This window comes from Salmo salar, chromosome ssa24, assembly GCF_905237065.1.
Source record: "Salmo salar chromosome ssa24, Ssal_v3.1, whole genome shotgun sequence".
Classification (NCBI taxonomy): Eukaryota; Metazoa; Chordata; class Actinopteri; order Salmoniformes; family Salmonidae; genus Salmo; species Salmo salar.
The window spans coordinates 35,645,007-35,667,853 of NC_059465.1; the positions used below are offsets into that span (position 1 = coordinate 35,645,007).

At 45.7% G+C, this 22,847-nt stretch overlaps 1 protein-coding gene across 7 annotated transcripts in view; it reads left to right on the plus strand.

Moving 5' to 3' along the window:
- The window catches only part of rhobtb4 (Rho related BTB domain containing 4), a 72,067-nt gene extending 50,021 nt beyond the window's left edge, over positions 1-22,046 (plus strand). For all 7 annotated transcript variants that reach the window (XM_045706688.1, XM_045706685.1, XM_045706687.1 and 4 more), the window contains 8 exons: positions 1,174-1,277; positions 3,485-3,670; positions 3,883-4,684; positions 5,043-5,262; positions 7,140-7,258; positions 13,609-13,848; positions 14,210-14,315; positions 15,129-22,046. In XM_045706688.1, the coding sequence (XP_045562644.1) occupies positions 1,174-1,277; positions 3,485-3,670; positions 3,883-4,684; positions 5,043-5,262; positions 7,140-7,258; positions 13,609-13,848; positions 14,210-14,315; positions 15,129-15,307 (1,956 nt within the window). In that variant the 3' untranslated portion in view covers positions 15,308-22,046. The remainder of the gene's footprint in view (positions 1-1,173; positions 1,278-3,484; positions 3,671-3,882; positions 4,685-5,042; positions 5,263-7,139; positions 7,259-13,608; positions 13,849-14,209; positions 14,316-15,128) is intronic.
- Positions 22,047-22,847: the final 801 nt, after the last annotated feature.

Below are 22,847 nucleotides of genomic sequence, written 5' to 3' on the forward strand. Positions count from 1 at the left end.
TCACCTACAAACACATTCACCTACACACACATTCACCTACAAACACATTCACCTACAAACACATTCACACACACACTCACCTACACACACATTCACCTACACACACATTCACCTACAAACACATTCACCTACAAACACATTCACCTACAAACACATTCACCTACAAACACATTCACCTACAAACACATTCACCTACAAACACATTCACACACACACTCACCTACACACACATTCACCTACAAACACATTCACCTACAAACACATTCACACACACACTCACCTACACACACATTCACCTACACACACATTCACCTACACACACATTCACCTACACACACATTCACCTACAAACACATTCACCTACAAACACATTCACACACACACTCACCTACAAACACATTCACCTACACACACATTCACCTACAAACACATTCACCTACACACACATTCACCTACAAACACATTCACACACACACTCACCTACACACACACTCACCTACACACACATTCACCTACAAACACATTCACCTACACACACATTCACCTACAAACACATTCACACACACACTCACCTACACACACACTCACCTACACACACATTCACCTACAAACACATTCACCTACAAACACATTCACCTACAAACACATTCACACACACTCACCTACACACACACTCACCTACACACACATTCACCTACAAACACATTCACCTACAAACACATTCACACACACATTCACCTACAAACACATTCACCTGCAAACATATTCACCTACAAACACATTCACCTACAAACACATTCACCTACAAACACATTCACCTACAAACACATTCACCTACACACACATTCACCTACAAACACATTCACCTACAAACACATTCACCTACAAACACATTCACCTACACACACATTCACCTACAAACACATTCACCTACAAACACATTCACCTACACACACATTCACCTACAAACACATTCACCTACAAACACATTCACCTACAAACACATTCACCTACACACACATTCACCTACAAACACATTCACCTACAAACACATTCACCTACAAACACATTCACCTACAAACACATTCACCTACACACACATTCACCTACACACACATTCACCTACACACACACACACACACGTCTTCCACTGATGTGTGCTTGTGCCTCTAGGTGTTGGAGCGGTCCAGGGATGTGGTGGATGAGGTCAGTGTCTCCCTAAGACTATGGGACACCTTCGGTGACCATCACAAAGACAGACGCTTCGCTTACGGCAGGTGAGGAGATGTGTGTGTATGTATATATATATATACACACACACACACACTGTGAGGATGTGGGTACAGCCAGATTCTGGTAACTGACCTAATAAACCCCCCCCACCTGGCTTTTAGGCTGAAGGACACACGTGTACGTCATAGTGGCTGATATGGCTACCATTATTCATGTGTTTTATGTTCTGATAGCTAGATACAATATACCTCTCCTCTAGCAGGCAGACGTGATGGAATCATCTCTCTATCCCTCTCACCCAGGCCATTCAGACAATAAGCTTCTGGCATAACACTAATCCTTACTCAGCCAGCTGGCAGGGCTTAATCCACACACACACACACACACACACACACACGCACACAGGCACAGTCACTGTGCAGGTTAGATGGGGGCTGGGTTTGTATAACAAGTCACCCTGTCACTTTGTGGATCTGTTTTTGAGTGACAGAGTGTGTGTGCATTTTAAATGGTCAATGACACAGTGTGTGTGTGTGTGTGTGTGTGTGTGTGTGTGTGTGTGTGTGTGTGTGTGTGTGTGTGTGTGTGTGTGTGTGTGTGTGTGTGGGTGGGTGGGTGGGTGGGTGGGTGGGTGGGTGGGTGGGTGGGTGGGGATTAAGCCCCGCTAGCATTTTAAATGGTCAATGACTCGGTGTGTGTGTGTGCTCAGTCAGCCTGCAGTCAGCTGATAAGAGACACTGCCAGATCAGCTGTTCTGTGTCTGCCCGTCTGTCTGTAGGTCTGTCTGGGTGCTGTTGTGCTCGACCTCTGGCCCTAAACCCACTAAACATGCCACCATGCATGTACCCTTATCCAACAATCAGCTGCTTATAGGCACACTCACACTGTCCTCTGTGTCCAACACTATCTGATAAGAGTTTGTTATTTGATCATTCATTGTGTAATTTACTTGTAGATGGCTCTAAAAAAGTTGACATATTATTGACCTTTGATTATGTCGTTCCATAGACTGAATAGGTGAGATTTTCTTAACCCTTATGTCAGTGCATAAGGGGGTGACGTAGCACCCTGCATGATCTTTAATAACAGAGGACAGTGTGTGTTGAGGGGATCTCTGCTGGGTTATGTGTACACTGAGCAGTCAGCCAGTCAATCAGGAGGTTGATCTCAGCCTCAGCCTGTCCTGTAAAAACACCAAACACTCTGGTTACATAAGGATAGCTAGCAGCCCTGCTGACCTTTGTAGTTTGGCTTGACAACGAGGGCAAAGGCATGTACACAATAAGTGTGTTATTTTGCCCATCTTAATCTTTTATTTATATTGGCTAGTCTGAGATAAGGCTTTTTCTTTGCAACTCTGCCTAGAAGGCCAGCATCCCGGAGTCGCCTCTTCACTGTTGACGTTGAGACTGGTGTTTTGCGGGTACTATTTAATGAAGCTGCCAGTTGAGGGCTTGTGAGGCGTCTGTCTCTCAAACTAGACACTCTAATGTACTTGTCCTCTTGCTCAGTTGTGCACCGGGGCCTCCCACCCCTCTTTCTATTCTGGTTAGAGCCAGTTTGCGCTGTTCTGTGAAGGGAATAGTACACAGCGTTGTATGAGATCTTCAGTTTCTTGGCAATTTCTTTCATGGAATTGCCTTCATTTCTCAGAACAAGAATAGACTGATGAGTTTCAGAAGAAAGTTCTTTGTTTCTGGCCATTTTGAGCCTATAATTGAACCCACAAATGCTGATGCTCCAGATACTCAACTAGTCAAAAGAAGGCCAGTTTTATTGCTTCTTTAATCAGGACAATAGTTTTCAGCTGTGCTAACATAATTGCAAAAGGGTTTTCTAACGATCAATTAGCCTTTTAAAATGATAAACTTGGATTAGCTAACACAACGTGCCATTGGAACACAGGAGTGATGTTTGCTGATAATGGGCCTCTGTACGCCTATGTAGATATTCCATAAAAAATCTGCCGTTTCCAGCTACAATAGTCATTTACAACATTAACAATGTCTACACTGTATTTCTGATCAATTTGATGTTATTTTAATGGACAAAAAATTAGCTTTTCTTTCAAAAACAAGGACATTTCTAAGTGACCCCAAACTTTTGAACGGTAGTGTACACTGCCAAGTAGCAGACTCTTCTCATATGAACCTCAGACAGGAATTGACCTCTCACCTCTTCCCTCCTACATTACCCTCTCTCTCTCTCTCTCTCTCTCTCTCTCCCGCTGTCTTTTCTGTGCGTGGTGCAGGTCTGACGTGGTGGTGCTGTGTTTCTCCCTGGCCAACCCCAACTCCCTGCGTCACGTCCGCACCATGTGGTACCCTGAGATCAAGCACTTCTGCCCCCGCACCCCTATCATCCTGGTGGGCTGCCAGCTGGACCTGCGCTACGCCGACCTGGAGGCTGTGAACCGCGCCCGCAGACCCCTGGCCAAGTGAGAACGCCATCATCCATGCCGCTTACACGGGCGACATGCACTGCAGAACACCCATCACATCCATTGGCTGGATATGCAGCATTTGACTGAAACGCAAACATACCTGTCTCACCTTTTGTCTGTCCGTAGCTTCTGTCAGCAGAATCCTTTCATTAGAGACCTACCACTCTGCTAATGCCCTAACCCTCTCCCCTCCCCCTTGTCCTCAGACCCATCAAGCCCACAGACATCCTGCCTCCAGAGAGAGGGCACGAGGTGGCCAAGGAGCTGGGCATTCCCTACTACGAGACCAGCATCGTGGCCCAGTTTGGGGTCAAGGATGTGTTCGACAACGCCATCCGTTCCGCTCTCATCTCCCGCCGTCACCTCCAGTTCTGGAAGTCCCACCTGAAGAGAGTCCAGCGGCCCCTCCTCCAAGCCCCCTTCCTGCCCCCCCGGCCCCCGCGCCCTGTGGTGGGCATCCCTGACCCCCCTCCCATCGACGGAGAAGCCCCCGACTCCCTCCTCTGCCAGCCGCTATGCGCCGATGTCCTCTTCCTACTCCAAGGCGGTGCCACACGTGTCTTCGCACACAAAGTCTACCTGGCCACCTCCTGCTCCAAGTTCTACGACCTCTTCACCCTGGATCTGCTGGCCATTGAGGCGGATTGGGAGGGAGAGGAGCGCGCCGAGAGCGGTGAGGAGGATGAACAGAGTAGGAGAGGTGCCAAAGAGCAGGCAGGGCGTACTAAGAGCTTGGACATCGATAATGATGGGGAAGGTGGAGCCAGGGGAATCAAACGGCCACCCATGCTCCAGCAGGGCTCCCTGAGGACTTCCAAAAGTGATAACGCCCTCCCCGCCAGGAGCCAGTGCTCCGTGGGGCCCCTGGGGGCCGGCCGTGGCCTTTCAGGCTGGGGGAGGGGCTTCCTGAGTGTGTACCTGGAGCACGTAGCTGACCCCGAGACGGGGCGACCTCGCCTCATGACCGTGGTCTCCATGGACGGTCTCATACAGGAAGAACCCTTCCAGGTAAGATCAGATCGCAGCAACAACACCAAGTCTTCCAAGTAGCTTTGGATAATAGCATCTGCTTAAATCAGCCTATTAATACAAAACCAGCTCACCGTGAGGTTCCCATTCCCTATACTGCTCCAGGATTGTTTCATCTTAGAGCACTTTGAAGAGTGCCCTCTACTGGTCATCATAACCATAACACATTTTAGGGCAACAAAGATGCAGAATTCTACTGAAAGGTTATTAAACTGAAGTGAATCCATACACCTCAAGTGGTGTTTATTCACTTGATTTATACCACAGCTTGTCCTAATCCTCGATTCCGATAGGTGGAGAGGGTGTTGATTATATTTCACCTGTGTGGTGGTTTCAGGCGGTGCTGCAGTACCTGTACACAGGCAGTCTGGATGAGGGTCGAGGGGATCTGATGCAGGTGGCCACCATCGCTGAGCTGCTGGAGGTGTTTGACCTGAGGATGATGGTGGCCAATGTGCTGAACCGTGAGAGCTTCATGAATCAGGAGATCACCAAGGCCTTCCACGTCCGTCGAGCCAACCGCATCAAAGAGTGCCTTAGCAAGGGCACCTTCGCTGGTAAACACACTGCCTCCACTTGCTGCGTCATCAGAGATTCTCTAGTGTGTGTGTGTGTGCATGCAAAGGTCCATACGTGTGTGTGTGCGTGCGTGCGTATGTGTGTGCACCCAGTACATTTAGCATTCCCATGTTATTCCAGTATTCTCCCATGGATTCACACGTCTGGATCTATGGTCATTATATTGTTTTTCCTATATGCAATATCTGTGTGTGTTTATGTGTATCCTGGTGTCCTCCATCAAATGAGTCCATTTGGTGTCTTTGCTCTAAACGTGTTGCTGAGCTTTTATCCGTTTGTCCTTGTGTGCCATGCCCATTCCTATGCGTTTCTGTGCATCACTTTTGTCTGGGTTCTTCGGTCTGTGTGCATGTTGGCTGTAGCATTTCCCACAAGGTGAGAGTCCTATTCTATCTATATAGTACATGTAGCCTCTTCGACCTTCAGGTGGCTACCACAATCTTTCTATTGTTGTCACGATGTCTGTTTCCGTGGGAATTGTTGTCACGAACACTGTTTCCGTGTTTTTTATTATAAACTGGGTGGTTCAAGCCCTGAATGCTGATTGGCTGACAGCTATGGTATTTACCACGGGTATGACAAAACATTTATTTGTACTGCTATAATTACGTAGGTAACCAGTTTATAATAGCAATAAGGCACCTCAGGGTTTGTGGTATAATATACCAAGACTAAGGACTGTGTCCAAGCACCCCGTGTTGCGTCGTGCGTAAGAACGGCCCTTAGCCATGGTATGTTGGCCATATGCCACAACTCCTCATGCCTTATTGCTTAAATATCCCTCCTGAATAGATAGGATTTTGGCTACTTGTTCTAGTGGGTTCTATGCCCCATAAAGATTAGCAAGGCCTATAGGTCTGCCCTTGTGATTGGTTTACTTTCTTCTCAGATAGTTTATTTCTTTAGAATGACAAAGTTGGGGAAGTTAGTCTGAAAATATAATTTACCAAGCTACCAATTACTTCACACTGGAAGAACTTAAGCTACACTAAAGCTTTCTTTTAAGAACAATATAATTTACTTAACTGAAGTTAATTTGGAAAAAGTAGTTCACTACGTCCAAACTAATTCCTGAAAAATGATCATATGAAATAAATAAAGGAAAGGGGATACCTAGTCAGTTGTTCAACTGAATTCATTCAACTGAAATGTGTCTTCCACATTTATCCCAACCCCTCTGAATCAGAGAGGTGCGGAGGGCTGCCATAATCACTCTGTAGTCAGATGTTAACAGAATGTCATTTCTCATATTAAACACAAAAACAATGTTTCAACTGAGAATTAGGCAGGTCTGATGAAGGAAAAGTAAATTCCTACCTACTTTACCCATATTTTTTGTTGTTGCAAAAAGAGTAGTATGTAGTTCCAGTAGTTAGCTACAACACTACAAAAAAAGTAATTAAACAACTGAAAACACTAACAAGATTTGAATTTAGTTCAACTACCACCAAGCCACAGCCAAATGGAGTTAAATGTAGTTCACTACTCCCCAACACTGATTCCTTGGGTATCCAAACAGAATAGAGCCACAGTCCGAGCCCTTACAGACAGTGTAGTTAGGTAGCATCCTACCTATCTGGACAGCTTCAAAAGTTTATATAGGTTTCGATCTTAGTAGCTCAACTCTGTTTTGTACTATGTCCTGCCCTCTCCCTCCCTTGCACCCTGTGTCAAATAGAGCTCTGTCTACCTTTCCATTTATCTCTGTCTGTCTACCTGTCTCTGTTTCTGTGTGCGTCTGTCTGCGTCTGTCTGCGTATATCTCTGTGTGTCCCTGTCCGTCTGTCTTCCCCTCTGTAGCCTCGACTCTGTGGTTCACTCCGAGATGAGTGCTCTTTTCCCTCCCTGGTTTTAGATGTGGTGTTCCGTCTGGACGATGGCTACCTGCCAGCCCACAAGCCTCTGCTCATCTCCAGCTGTGACTGGATGGCCGCTATGTTCCGGGGATCCTTCATGGAGAGCTACATCAAGGAGGTGAGAGGGAGAGGGAGAGTGTGAGTGTGTGAGTGAGATTCGGTAAGAATTGGTTGTATTCAAGTGTGTTTGTGGAGGTGGCCTGCACTGTGATCTGTAAAGCTGTGTTTCACCCGTGGTTGTGTTGAAAGCACACTATACTATAAGCCTCCCCTGAGGGCTCTCAGCCAACTGCCACGCTAACCAACAATATGTACAGTACTGGCGTTGCATACAGCCAGAAACAGGGTCCAAAGCGAGCAGGGCAGACGGGGTTCCGCGTCTGAGCAGATGCGGCAGGAAGTCGGCTCACCTCAGCACTTTCTGGGTTGAGGGCCTTTGTCATTTCCTCTTTACACATACTTGTTGGACAAGAGGCAGCGTGAGAATATTAAAATATCACATCACAGCTAACCAGACATACTGCCCACATTCCTGCCTGTTATCAACACACTCGTCACAGCCTTATCGGATGGCTGGAGAAGAGGCTGTGGAGGGAGGCTGAGACTCAGAGAGGTGGTAGACTAGAGGACAGTATGTATCTTAAAGGGACCGCTTTTAGAGATGAACAATCTCTTTTTCCTTTGACATTTGACCCCAAGACAACGGTGTAAGATGACATGCATTCATGTTAGAGAGCCGTTCATGAGAAACTATGCAGGCACTGAGCCTGCGGAGTGTCCAGTTACCCCCGGCTTCTCTCTGATGGCTCGGGTTCTAGAAAGACTAGACTCTTCCAGGGCGTTGCTGCCAACCCACCCAGGGAGGGAGCTCTTTTCTCTCGATGCTGTGGGTGTCCGCTGCCTGGGCCCTTCTGGAGAACTGGATCCCCCAGGTACGGTTACAGTCCAGGCCCCACAGGCTTTGAGTTACGGCCCTGCCAGGAAGCAGGCAGCCCCAGGAAACAAGATGCTGGACAGGCCCTCTGGATACTCTTACAGCCAGAGTCCACAGAGAGGGAGGAGTGGACAGGGTCATGGTGTGCTGCATGCTCTAAGGTGGAGACTGGGAGGCTAAGAGGCTGTTGTAGAGAGAGTAGGGATACGTTTGTTTGTGTGTGTGTGTGTGTGTGTGTGTGTGTAGGGAGGGGAAAGGGGACCGGGTCATTTGTAAGACACCAACAGCAGTGGTGAGGGGGGGGGTCACCGGGACGTTTGCCAGTATCCATGGTAACCCTCATAGCTTTGTCCCCATTGTGACACTCTTTATAGCGTTTGGTTGGCATAGTACATCTAACAAAGACTGAGGCTCTGGACAATGTGAGGCCGCCAGCATTTGTCTTTGTGTGGGAGATTTCCATAGCGGTGCAGCAATGATCGTGGTGTTTAAAATCTCAGCAGCAAACACTTCCCCTGCTTAGCTGGCTGGCCTTGAGGTGCATAGACAAAGCCTCCCTTGGAGTGACACAGATGTGGCTATGGTTGTGGGCAGGGCTAGGCATCAGAGTGGCGTGGAGAGGCGTGTGACCTTGGGAGTCTCGGACCAATCGGTGTAGTGTACTGTGACTTGTCTGGCCTCTGTTTCAGAGTGTGTTGGACTGAGACTGTCTGTCTGTTTTTGTCTGTCTGTCTGCCATCAGCTAACACAGTGCGATCTGTCTTTAAAGTAGCTGTCCAGTGTTTCCAGATTTCTATGAAATATTACCTATAGTTAATTACAATATTAGTGAAATAGTTTTTCTTCCATTAATTGCTTATTAAGTATGTTTAAAAGCAGCTTTTCTGTGTTTGAATGGTGTGGGCGTACCCCAACAACTGAATAGTGTGGGCATATACCTGTCAATTAAAATATTCATGACAAGTAAACAGCTGATTGAACTGCTCAGCCAATGAGACGTCTCGGCCAAAAACATGACATCATCTTCAATGAGGAAAAAGCGAGCATTTTTTAAATAGTCTGTTTGAGATACAAGTTTGTGGTGGGGCTTTTAGTGCTGAGCGATTAACTGACATTTCGTTTTTCTTTTTCCGGCTATTAAAAAACGTATTGACCCACGTCGGCTCGTTTTTTTCTGAACCCAACGTGCAGTTTCTCTAGAGAGAAATTAAAGTTGTCGTTTTTTATTAAGCAAATATTCAGCCTAAAGACTACAGTATGGGGAGCAGAGAGAACGTTCTCTGGCTGCTACTGCCTGAGCAGAGATGAGATGACTACTTTTAAGGAATGAAAAATAATAAAGTCAGCAATTAAAAATGTTTATTACTTCATTGTAATTTCCTGTTTTTCAATTGATGTCTACCCAATGTAGACCTGATAGAGAATGGAATATTTTCTATGTTTTGGCAATTGAATGTTGACTATTTTGGGCTTTGGAATTTCCATTAAAAAGCTCTAAAATAATTTGTATGTAATTATTTCATAATGCATTTCATGATTAAATACAAATTTGAAACCGAAATTGAAAACGTGAATATTTTTTAATAATCAAAGTGAAACTGAACCGACCTCAAACAGCGCTAGTCGCTCGGCACTATGAGGCTTTTGAAGTGTTTTTTTCTCTAATTTATGCTTTGGCCACAAATACGAGTATAGGATGAGTCAACAACATTATTTGTGTACAGGTCAACAGATTATGAGCTTTTAAAAGTGACATTTTCACTGGACAGTTACTTTAACACCTTTCACCCTGACTCTTCTCACCACCCTCCTCTCTCATTTCTCTCATGCGTATCTTTAGCCTGTCACTGTTTGTATTCACGAGGTGCTGTGATAACGCTTCTATTCTGGTCCTACTGTTACGATCTGCTGTGTCAGCAGCCTGCCAGCCTGCTGTGTCCTTGTCAGTCACCCCCCCACACGTTTCCACCTATAAAATATCACGTTGAACTCAATAAACCCCTTCCTGATTGGATAGTTTGGTTTGAATGCCATTCTGATGAGGAGTAAGGACTTGTGTGTGTTTAGGAGCTTTGAACTGGAGCGGCCACCTGTGTCTCTACCTCAACCTTTTCCGCCATAATGAAGGGTCATTGCCAGGCTGACATTCACCTAATTGGCACAGAGACAGGCAGGTGAGGGGCACCCCTGGGACTGAGGAAGGACCCCTGTGGGTCCCATGGCTCTTTCCACCTCCTACTGTAGCTTAAACCACAAGGCAATACTCAATAGTGGTGTTGAGACTGCTCTGAGACTTTAAAATGTCTTGTCCCTTTTTAATCCAACCTATTGAACAACCAATTGGGCTGAAAGGTTGAAAACGTAGAATAACATTTAATTGAATCACTATCTAGGGCAGCAGAGAGCCTAGCAGTTAAGAGCGTTGGTTAAGAGCTTTGGGCCAGTAATCGAAAGCTCGCTGGTTCAAATCCCAGAGCTGACTAGGTGAAAAATCGGTCTATATGCCCTTGATCAAGGCACTTAACCCTAATTTCTCTTGTAAGTCGCTCTGGGTAAGAGCGTCTGCAAAAGGAGGAAAATGTAAACGTGCCTTGGTCAGTACTCATCTGAAGCCAACCACAGTTCTACTTTAGTGACACCTAGTGGCCAGGGTGGTGTAGTTTTAAATGTTGTACATGCTGCATGCGTTTGTGGGAAGGCGGGGGTAGAAGATGAAAAGGGAGTTACCATGGTCTGACAGTCCCAGCAGTTCTTTCTATCCCTCCCCAAATTGCCCCCGTAAATCCTCGGCCGTCACTTGTGGCTGTGGGAATAAGTGTACCTTTGTTTGCTCTCCTCTCAGGAGAGAAACACACTTTTGGCTGACTGGCAACATATCAAATCGAAATTTCTTTGTCACATGCGCTGAGTAAAACAGGTGTAGACCTTACAGTGAAATACTTACTTACAAACTTAACCAACAATGTGATTTTAAGAAAATACCTGTAAAAAGTAAGAGATAAAAGTAACAAATAATTAAAGAGCAGCAGTAAAATAACAATAGCGAGGCTATATGCAGGGGGTACCGGTACAGAGTCAATGTGTGGGGGCACCGGTGTCGAGGCAATTGAGGTAATATGTACATGTAGGTAGAGTTATTAAAGTGACTATGCATAGATAATAACAGAGTAGCAGCAGCGTAGAAGGGAGGGGGGGGCAATGAAAATAGTCTGGGTAGCCATTTGATTAGATGTTCAGGAGTCTTATGGCTTGGTGGTAGAAGCTGTTTAGAAGCCTCTTGGATCCAGACTTGGCGCTCCGGTACCGCTTGCTGCGCGGTAGAAAAGAGAACAGTCTATGACTAGGGTGGCTGAAGTCTTTGACAATTTTTAGGGCCATCCTCTGACACCGCCTTGTATAGAGGTCCTGGATGGCTGGAAGTTTGGCCCCGGTGATGTACTGGGCCGTACGCACTACCCTCTGTAGTGCCTTGCGGTCAGAGGCCAAAAAGTTGCCATACCAGGTAGTGATGCAACCAGTCAGGATGCTCTCGATGGTGCAGCTGTAAAACCTTTCGAGGATCTGAGGACCCATGCAAATTCTTTTCAGTCTCCTGTGGGGGAATAGGTTTTGTCGTGCCCTCTTCATGACTGTCTTTGTGTGCTTGGACCATGTTAGTTTGTTGGTGATGTGGATGCCAAGGAACTTGAAGCTCTCAACCTGCTCCACTACAGCCCCGTCGATGAGAATGGGGGCGTGCTCAGTCCTCCTTTTCCTGTAGTCCACAATCAACACCTTTGTCTTGATCACGTTGAGGGAGAGGTTGTTGTCCTTGCACCACACGGTCAGGTCTCTGACCTCCTCCCTATAGGCTGTCTCATTGTTGTCGGTGATCAGGCCTACCACTGTTGTCATCGGCAAACTTAATGATGTCTAGAGCACCTGCAGCCGGCCCACTCTGCCTGTATGAGTAGCTCTGGTCAGCCTGTGTGCTGCTCCAACGACAGACCATGTTATTTTATTGTCCGGATTTGCAGACACATTAGCTGTTCTTTCATGTTGATCCTGCTCCGTTTTGGGTGTGCATACGTAAATACTCTTTTCTCATGATCCAATCAGAGGTGTCTTTTCCTCGGTCCCTTTCACAGCTCTGCTTCCAGCTCTATCCCACAAAGACATCTAAGCCATCTATGCCATCCGTAGCGACAGGCCCAGTGGGGTAACAAGCTAGCGTCAGTGCCCCCCTGGTAGGGCAGGACTTTCATCTTTCGCAGGCTCAAAAAGTACTCCTCAACTGGAGACGGACAACCCTTCATCTCCACGTTTTTTTCCCCTCATTGATCTATACATAATACCCCATAATGACAAAGCAAAATGTTTTTTTAAATAAATAATAAACAACTGAAATATGACATTTACATAAGTATTCAGACCCTTTACTCACTACTTTGTTGAAGCACCTTTGGCAGTGATTACAGCCTCAAGTCTTCTTGGGTATGATGCTACAAGCTTGGCACACCTGTATTTGGGGAGTTTCTCCCATTCTTCTCTGCAGACCCTCTCAAGCTCTGTCAGGTTGGATGGGGAGCATCGCTGCACAGCTATTTTCAGGTCTCTCCAGAGATGTTTGATCAGGTTGAAGTCCGGGCTCTGGCTGGGCCACTCAAAGACATTCAGAGACTTGTCCCTGCCGCTGAAAAACATCCCCACAGCATGATGCTGCCACCACCATGCTTCACCGTAGGGATGGTGCCAGGATTCCTCCAGACGTGAAGCTTGGCATTCAGGCCAAAGAGTTCAATCTTGGTTTCATCAGACCAGAGAATCTTGTTTCTCATGGTCTGAGAGACCTTTAGGTGCCTTTTGGAAAACTCCAAGTGGGATGCCATGTTCCTTTTTACTGAGGAGTGACTTCCGTCTGGCCACTCTACCATATAGGCCTGATTGGTGGAGTGCTGCAGAGATGGTTGTCCTTCTGGAAGTTCTCCCATCTCCACAGAGGAACTCTGGAGCTCTGTCAGAGTGACCCATCGGGTTCTTGGTCACCTCCCTGACCAAGGCCCTTCTCCCCCTATTGCTCAGTTTGGCCGGTTGGCCAGCTCTAGGAAGAGTCTTGGTGGTTCCAAACTTCTTCCATTTAAGAATGATGGAGACTACTGTGTTCTTGGGGACCTTCAATGCTGCAGAAATTGTTAGGTACCCTTTCCCAGATCTGTGCCTCGACACATTCCCGTCTCGGAGCTCAACAGACAATTCCTTCAGCCTCATGGCTTGGTTTTTGCTCTGACATGCACTGTCAACTGTGGGACATGATATAGACAGTTGTGTGCCTTTTCAAATCATGTCCAATCAATTGAATATACCACAGTTGGGCTCCAATCAAACACTTGAGTTACAGACAAATTACTACTGGAAGACATACTAAATGTAAATATTTATCTCTCTACGTCTCTCTCTCTCCCTCTCTCTCTCTTTCGCTCTCTCTCTCTACGTCTCTTTCTCTCTCTCTCTCCATCTCTCTCCTTCTCTCTTTCTCTCTCTCCCCTTCTCTCCAGGTGTCCATCCCTGACACCAGTAGTGCCTGTATGCGTGCAGTGTTGGAGTTCCTATACTGTGGGCTGGTGACGGCCTGTCCTGACTTGGAGCCTATGGAGCTCATCGTCCTATCCAACCGGCTGTGTCTGCCACGCCTCGTTGCCCTCACAGAGCAACATGTTGTGGATGAGCTGCTACAGTGTTTGGTGAAGGGAGTAGACATTGACGGACAGGTGCTTGCTTACCTGGAGTTGGCTCAGGTGAGTCTCCAAATTCATCTACAAGTACTCACTGTATATTCTCAGTGACAGTTGTAGTGAAGACACTGTTACTGCAATACTGTACGTGGTTGTTAAGGAAATACTATTTCACTGGAGGGAATATTCTAGCTGACATCCCTAAACGATGAGACCACCCTAAAGCTTAGGCCTATATATCATATACAGGACTGTATAGAACTCTGTTCTACAATGACTGGTGACTTTAGTCATTAGTCAAAGCCATTTGTACACTTCCCATTCAAGTTCATCTTTCTTATTTGTAAAGTAAGAAAGTTGGAGGTGTTTTCTTGTCATTTAACCTTTTTGATGGACTACTCACCTATTCATTCATCCCTGGCAGTTCCACAATGCCAAGCAGCTTTATGCCTGGTGTCTCCATCACATCTGCACCAACTACAACAGCGTTTGTCGCAAGTTCCCCAAAGACATGAAGGTCATGTCTCCAGGTACAAACCAAGGCCCTCTCTCTCTTCTCTCTTCTCTCATGTCTCCTCCATCCCTCTCCATGTCAATAGATAGACTACACATATTGATGTAGTGCTTGTTTGTTTTTTGCTTTAGAAGGGCTTTGAGATTTATGTCTGTTATGAAAAGCAATATAGAAGTTGAATCAATTTTTATTATTCTCAGCTTGTTTTGTACTGCCTGTACTACCTCCAATCCCCAACTTCCCTTCCCACCTCCAATCCCCAACTTCCCTCCCACCTCCAATCCCCAACTTCCCTTCCACCTCCAATCCCCAACTTCCCTTCCCACCTCCCCTCCCTCCTCCAATCCCCAACTTCCCTCCCACCTTCAATCCCCAACTTCCCTTCCCACTTCCCCTCCCTCCTCCAATCCCCAACTTCCCTCACTCCCTCCTCCAATCCCCAACTTCCCTCCCTCCCTCCTCCAATCCCCAACTTCCCTCCCTCCCTCCTCCAATCCCCAACTTCCCTCCCTCCCTCCTCCAATCCCCAACTTCCCTCCCCACCTCCCTCCTTCCTTCCTTCCCCTCCACTCTTCCCCTCCTTCCCTCCACTCCTCTCACTTATTTTTTTCACATTTGTTTTTTCTCCTTTATATTCACGCTTTCCCCTCCTGCCTCCTGTTCTGATGTTATTTGGCATCCTCTCGCTTCCCTTCATTTCACTCTTTGTTCTTTCTACATCTATTTATGTACATTTCTCCCTTTCAATTATTAATTTGTTTATTCTGATCATCTCCTCTCTCTCTCTCTCTCTCTCTCTCTCTCTCTCTCTCTCTCTCTCTGTATGTAGAGAACCAGAGGCACTTTGAGAAGCAGCGGTGGCCTCCAGTGTGGTTCCTGAAGGAGGAGGACCGCTACCTGCGCTCTCAGAAGGAGCGCCAGCGGGAGGAAGAGATCCTCCGTAAGCAGCACACCAAGAGGGGCTGGTGCTTCTGGAGACACCCGTCCTCCTCGCCCCACGTCTCCTGAGGCTGTCGCCCCTCCATGACCCCTCCTGACCTCAGACTGAGGAGGCCATGAGCCTACCACCCCTCCATAACGGGAGAGCCAAGTCTCACCTCTGTATGATTGTCTGTGTTTGTGTGGTTGTACTGGGTACCAGAAGTCCTCACAAGGAACATTTGGACAACTGGGGACATTTTGCCAGTCCTCACAAAGAAAGGGGCTATTTTAAGGTTAGGGTTAGGGTAACAATTGGGGTTCAGGTTAGAATGAAGGTTAGGAGTTAGGTTTAGTTTTAGGGTTTGGGGTTAAGGTTAGGGTTAAGGGTAAGTTTTGGGTTAGGGAAAATAGGATTTTGAATGGGGATAAATGTGTTGGTCCCCACAAAGGTAGTAAAACAAATGTGTGTGTGTGTGTGCACGTATGTGCGAGGTTCTCCACCCCCACAGCTGTAGGTCAGGCGTGGGCAGTTCTCTATAGCCCAGCTGGCCTCTCCTTGCCGGGCCGCAGTCCAGTGCTGCCTCTTCCCCTGAGCTCCACCCATGCCACCAACCGGGAGTGATGGGAAATGGAACAAGGGCTCTCTCTGTCTCTCAGTCACACAGATGCTAAAGACCATTCCACAGACCACTGCGAAGACTCCCCTATGGGGAGGTTACCTCTGCCTTCAAGTCTATTCAGACTGTTAGAACACTGGACCAGACCGGTAGCCAGAGGCGCTCCAGCGCTGGTCCAACACACAAGGAGGAATGTTTCTGTTTGGTTGTTCTTTCACCATGAGGTCTGGTCAGGGGTAATGACACACACCACCCAAAGACACACGCAGTGTTGAAGACCCTGATGACCAAAATGGCGGCAGGGATTTCAAATTAGAGTAGAGCCTATCCCAGACCTGGGTGTTTTTCCTCAGAGTCTCTGACCACCACTTATGCCTGTCTAACTTCTCGTCCATAGACTTGTCCTCCATTTAAGAAAAGTTTGACACCATTTTGTTTTCTTTCAGGTCTCATCCCAGTGAAGCTCTGTGTTGGAGGTTTGAATCCCAAATGTTGTCCTAGGGTACCTAGACTGTTCTAGAATCACCTGTCTCAAAGGGAGGGGGAGTAGAGGGGGTAGTCTGGGTTTAGGAACCTGCTCCAGCCCAGCAGATGGCTGGTGGTTCAACCACGCATCATGTCCCCCCAACCCCCACATAACACTAAGAGGAGAGGCCAACAGTGCTGAACAACCTGACCAAATCCCCCGCAAAGACATACAAAGTGAACACTTGATAGCAATTCTGGATCAGAGGGCTTTGATACCACTGCCATGGGAGGGAGTAAGAAGCAGAACTGAACAGAGTTCTTGCTCCTTCTTGATTGACCACTAGGGTGCCCCTCAGCCAGCCTGCCTTTACTCATCCTTACCACAGGGGGCAGCACTGCTCAGGGTACCATCATCAACAGTCACCTGGAGCAAACAGGAGTTTTCTCCCCTACCTGTTTATATCCTTGACTCCAGTAGCTTTTGACTTTTCTTTTATTCCAGTTGTATTTGAAAGGCAACTTTAGCTGTTTGTCCTCACATAATGTTGAAAGGTATTATACCAAAAATGAAGCTGTGACATGTTCTCTCCCTCCTGTCTCTTCGCCCTCAACCTCTCCTCCTCCGTAACATGGCAAATATGCGAGGAAAGGAAAAAGGGATTAGGAAAGGAGGAATAATCTTTTGATCCCTGTCTGTGTGTCTTTAAAGCTGCAGTGTCAGGTAAAACCCAAGTGTCACTGCAGCACATTGTCTTTCACTCCTCTAGCTGGAATTGAAAACGGTGCTCAATATGTCTACTAAAAGACACTATGACACACACACACTTAAACTTACACACACACACTTAAGCATACACACACACACACACTTAAACATACATGCACACCTTGTTCCTTTTCTGTCCACTAATTTTGAAATGTCAGCCCAGTCCTTCATCAGTGTTAATATGCAGGAACCTGATCTACAAAGATAATGTTACATTCACATCTGATGCACAAGTGTCCTATGAACGGTTTAGGATCTCTTGGAAAAGCTTTAGGGGTTTTGGGTTCTTTTTCCTTATCCAAAGGTGTGTGGCAGTCTAATAGACGTTGTGTTAGTGAATATATTCAGAGTATTATTCATTTCAATGATGGTCATTTCAGTATGAGTAGAGTTGAATCTTAACATTAAGTTAACTACATAATTTGCAATACAGTATTAGACCAAATATTGCACTTGTTTTTAGTTTCAGAGTGCAGTTTTATTTATTTGCGAGGGAGTGTGCTGTTTCAATCAGTTGTTAACAAAGAGGATGCAGTTCCGTCTTTTAGTTGAATGCTATTGGAGTTGTATGTTGAACTGCTGAGGAACTCTTAATAACCCAGTGCACCTTTAAGATCTCCATGAATCCACGACAGTGTGTATCAGAACAGGCGTGTTGAAAAAAGAAGAAGATAACTCGTAAAGCGTTGTTACTGTGTTTTATTTTCTTCTCTTTAGGAGTGAATGTGAAAAAAAACAAGACTTTTTGACACGTTTTTTCTTAAGCACTTTTGTTCTATTTGTGGGTTTGAGATTTCCACCCCTGTAACATTTCTGTCATATCCAGAGCGAATAGGGTTAAATGCCTTGCTCAAGGGTACATAGGAAAATTTGTCACCTAGTCAGCTCTGGAATTAGAACCAGCGACCTTTCGGTTACTGGTCCAACGCTCTTAACCGCTAGGCTACTTGACTAACAGCGGGACAACTCACCAATAGATGGTGTGAAACATGGCTCGTTTTGCTTTTCTCCACAGAAGACATGTTTTGAGTCTTCCAACAACTACTGAAATAGCTTTACGGTAGGATCTTACAGGACCCAAGTGAGAATTGGGCTGACCTTACCAACAAAATATAGAAGGGAAAATAACCCAGGCTGATCTTACCAACAAAATATAGAAGGGGAAAATAACCCAGGCTGGCCTTACCAACAAAATATAGAAGGGAAAATAACCCAGGCTGACCTTACCAACAAAATATAGAAGGGAAAATAACCCAGGCTGATCTTACCAACAAAATAAAGAAGGGGAAAATAACCCAGGCTGGCCTTACCAACAAAATATAGAAGGGGAAAATAACCCAGGCTGACCTTACCAACAAAATATAGAAGGGAAAATAACCCAGGCTGATCTTACCAACAAAATAAAGAAGGGGAAAATAACCCAGGCTGACCTTACCAACAAAATATAGAAGGGAAAATAACCCAGGCTGACCTTACCAACAAAATATAGAAGGGAAAATAACCCAGGCTGACCTTACCAACAAAATATAGAAGGGGAAAATAACCCAGGCTGACCTTACCAACAAAATATAGAAGGGGAAAATAACCCAGGCTGGCCTTACCAACAAAATATAGAAGGGGAAAATAACCCAGGCTGATCTTACTAACAAAATATAGAAGGGAAAATAACCCAGGCTGACCTTACCAACAAAATATAGAAGGGGAAAATAACCCAGGCTGACCTTACCAACAAAATATAGAAGGGGAAAATAACCCAGGCTGACCTTACCAACAAAATATAGAAGGGAAAATAACCCAGGCTGACCTTACCAACAAAATATAGAAGGGGAAAATAACCCAGGCTGACCTTACCAACAAAATATAGAAGGGGCAAATAACCCAGGCTGATCTTACCAACAAAATATAGAAGGGTAAATAACCCAGGCTGATCTTACCAACAAAATATAGAAGGGAAAATAACCCAGGCTGATCTTACCAACAAAATATAGAAGGGGAAAATAACCCAGGCTGATCTTACCAACAAAATATAGAAGGGAAAATAACCCAGGCATCTTGGCGCCCCTATTTAGGGCTGGGATATTAGACCATTCATCTGGGGTTGACGTGGGGACATACAGATGTTTTCACTTCATGACCCCTTTCTATGCCCCAAGGAGGAGTTATTTGAGTCCTACTAATGGTAGACATGCCCTACAAAGCCTTCCCTCATGGTTTGTGCCTTAAATATGTACATCCACTATTAGGAACAGAGTATACTCTTAAGTGTACAGTGTAGTGTAGTTTAAGGTAGATGTATACAGTTACAGACAGGTTCTGCAAAGGATAATAGCTGAACTGATTGATTCAGTCTCTGGTTATGCTAACACACCCAGTCTCACCCCCCACCCAGGCCAGAGAGGCAGGTCTCTCCCTGGTCTGTCTCCTACGACTGAGCCTCCCTCTGGGGCAACAGACCCCAGCCCTCCTGGAGAGACACTGGGTCTGCTGGTGGTCAGTCAAAGACAGTCCTTACATTAGTAGATGAAGGGGATTTCATATATTGTAAGGTTTGTTTCTGGTTGGCTAACGGATTTGAGTCAGTCACAAACCAGCAGAGGACCCACTGTAAACCCCTAGAGGCCCAGGGTTAGACACCTTTGATCTCGTGGACACCAAAGTTACTATGAGGATACTGGTTTCCTTGTGTGAATGCTGGTCAATACTTGTGGGATGTGGTTATTAGTATTTTTGCATGGTGGCCGGATTTTGGCATTGTAATGACACTCTTCTCTTGACTTTTAATATTGGATTGCACTTTTCTTATTTTCTGTCGTTTTAGCTCTGCCTTTTTGTGCTTGGCATGGACTACTTCTTAAAAAAGTTTATAAAAACAATAATATTTTGTAGCATGGGGTCTCCTTTGTTTTTTAACTGTCCATGTGGTGTACTTGGTTTTATTGAGTGGGTATCTCATGCTCACAGACAAAGACAAACTGGACTCAGTGGTAGTATTCATAGCATTAGTGGCTGACATTGAAGCCTCTTAAGTCATAATATTCAAATTTGATATAATATTATTCTCATACATTCAGTTGGGTTGTGTACAGCCGAAAGGTAACATAATTGTGATCTCAGAATAACATTGACGGTACACAGGAATTTTACAGAGATGTCTTGCTTCTTGTACAGTGTTATAGCAGTATCTTAACACTGTTCTGTGGTGTATTGGAAGCAGGAGGTTAGATATGAGACATGGTGTTCTTGGGTTGCCAGCTGTTGGCCACGTGGTTGCCCCAGGAATTGACAGTGCTAGTACAGTACATAGTTGTAGTTTGCGCTCAAGTTCTAACACTATATGAGTTCATACACCTTGAGAATGTCCTATTTATACAATGGGCTGCCTTGGGAGCTAAAGGGAATGTTTTGATTTGACTTCTAAAACAATTCCTTGGCTTTGACCAGCCACCGATAGTTGAGCCACATTGTCCCCTAGAGGCTCATTTCTGTAACTTCACATTTGGTGCGAGATGATGGACTATCATTTGAACTGCGGTTACTGCACTACTGTCATTTAGTCCAGACTCGTTTATGATGTCACTTGAACATCACCCTAGTTCAGATTAGCTATAGAGTGTAGTAGTATAAACTCAAGAAAACATGAGTGTTCCTATGAGAATTTGCTGTAACATTGATAAAGCTAATATTTTCTAACATGACATTTATTGATGGAAAGAAACCATTGTTGTTTGCCCCTGGCCTGGCGTCTCCTGTGCCTTTGAGATATTCTCACGCTGTTGCCTGACTCCCCGAACCCTCCTATAGGCTTGCCATACGCATGAGGGGGCCTCCAAACCACTGCCTTCTGGGTTCAGGTTGGCACCCAAGCTAAAAACACACGCACACACACATTCAACCAGGCAGCTTTCCTTCTCGTCTCTTAGTGCCTGTGGATCGACCCATCTTTCGTAAATCCTATGCTGTGTACCAGAGAGGCTCTGCTAATGAGGCCTACGGTAGTCTACAGTAGTTGTGGGGTACACATTGCAAAAGGCGCCTGACTTGGAGCTTTACAGATATGTCACCCAAACCTTGTTACATCATCCAAACAAGCTAAGCTATAGATAATAAACTGTGGAGAGGACATTGAGATCCAAGAGATTTCAGATTTCGTAACAAACTGATCTTTTGCACTCGGCAGTCTGTCAAGGCCTGCACTTTCCGTCTATTATGTAGCCTTTAAACCATGTGTGTACTAATAAATTATTAAACCAAGATTTACCAGCTTGCCTGAGCAGTCAGAAACAACTTCAACCCAAATCTGGCTCCTGCCCTCTCTCTCTCTCCTTGGTAAGGCTCTTTAGACAGAGACTGCGGTTGTGTAGAACTGGGCTATTCATTCGAAATGTAGGGCGGGAGTCCCATCTGTAAAGACTGAGACACTACCACAATATGTGATGTTCAGCAGTACTGTGTCTACCATTTTGACTCAAAATGGCAGAACTGCTCCTTTGCTGTAATGGTATCCACAGTTAACTTTGGATACCCGACCTCCACTTGTTTGACCCAAAGCTGGCTGTTAGCCTAGAGAGTCCTGTCTCGGAAGTGGCCCAGGACATAGAGCTGGGAGGGGGAGAGACAGGAGCCGTAGTAGGGTGAAGATGAATCTCTGCTCTGTGACTTTGTGTGATGTATGGTGAATCTCTGCTCTGTGACTTTTCAGTGTGATTTATGCATATTATTATTATTATTATTATGCACTTTTGTTTCCCCCTTCTCATTTCATTTTCCAGTTCAAATTGATATTAACTGCTTGTGTTAATACGTTTATGAAACTCTACACCACATACACAATATTAAGGGCTTTTTTAAAAAGACAACAATCAGAATGTTTTGCTGCTTTTGAAAAATAAATAAATTATTTAATATTTTTGAACCACTGTGATTTGTAAAAAGATTTTAAAAAATGTAACAAATTAATAAAAAAAAAACACGTTTTTTTGCTGTTTTGGTATTTTTAATATTTAACCTCATTTTTAACAAAACCTGTCTGCATATCTGTATGGTTCCTACACAATGAGTGCTGGGAGCCAGCCTGTGGACCTATTGGAAGGATCCCTGCCTTGGCCTATACAGAAGGAAGGGAGCATGAAGATGCGAAGCTGCCGCATGTTATGCACACACACACACACACACACACACACACACACACACACACACACACACACACACACACACACTGGCTCTTTGTCTCTGTTTCCACAGAGGCAAATCTCTAGTGTCAGCTAAGCAACACACCCAGCAAGTTACCTCAAGGTTTGTTATTAATGCTGCTGTTATGGTGACCAGCCTCCTGTGCTGCTGTTATGGTGACCAGCCTCCTGTGCTGCTGTTATGGTGACCAGCCTCCTGTGCTGCTGTTATAGTGACCAGCCTCCTGTGCTGCTGTTATGGTGACCAGCCTCCTGTGCTGCTGTTATGGTGACCAGCCTCCTGTGCTTCTGTTATGGTGACCAGCCTCCTGTGCTGCTGTTATAGTGACCAGCCTCCTGTGCTGCTGTTATAGTGACCAGCCTCCTGTGCTGCTGTTATAGTGACCAGCCTCCTGTGCTTCTGTTATGGTGACCAGCCTCCTGTGCTTCTGTTATGGTGACCAGCCTCCTGTGCTGCTGTTATAGTGACCAGCCTCCTGTGCTGCTGTTATGGTGACCAGCCTCCTGTGCTGCTGTTATGGTGACCAGCCTCCTGTGCTGCTGTTATGGTGACCAGCCTCCTGTGCTGCTGTTATAGTGACCAGCCT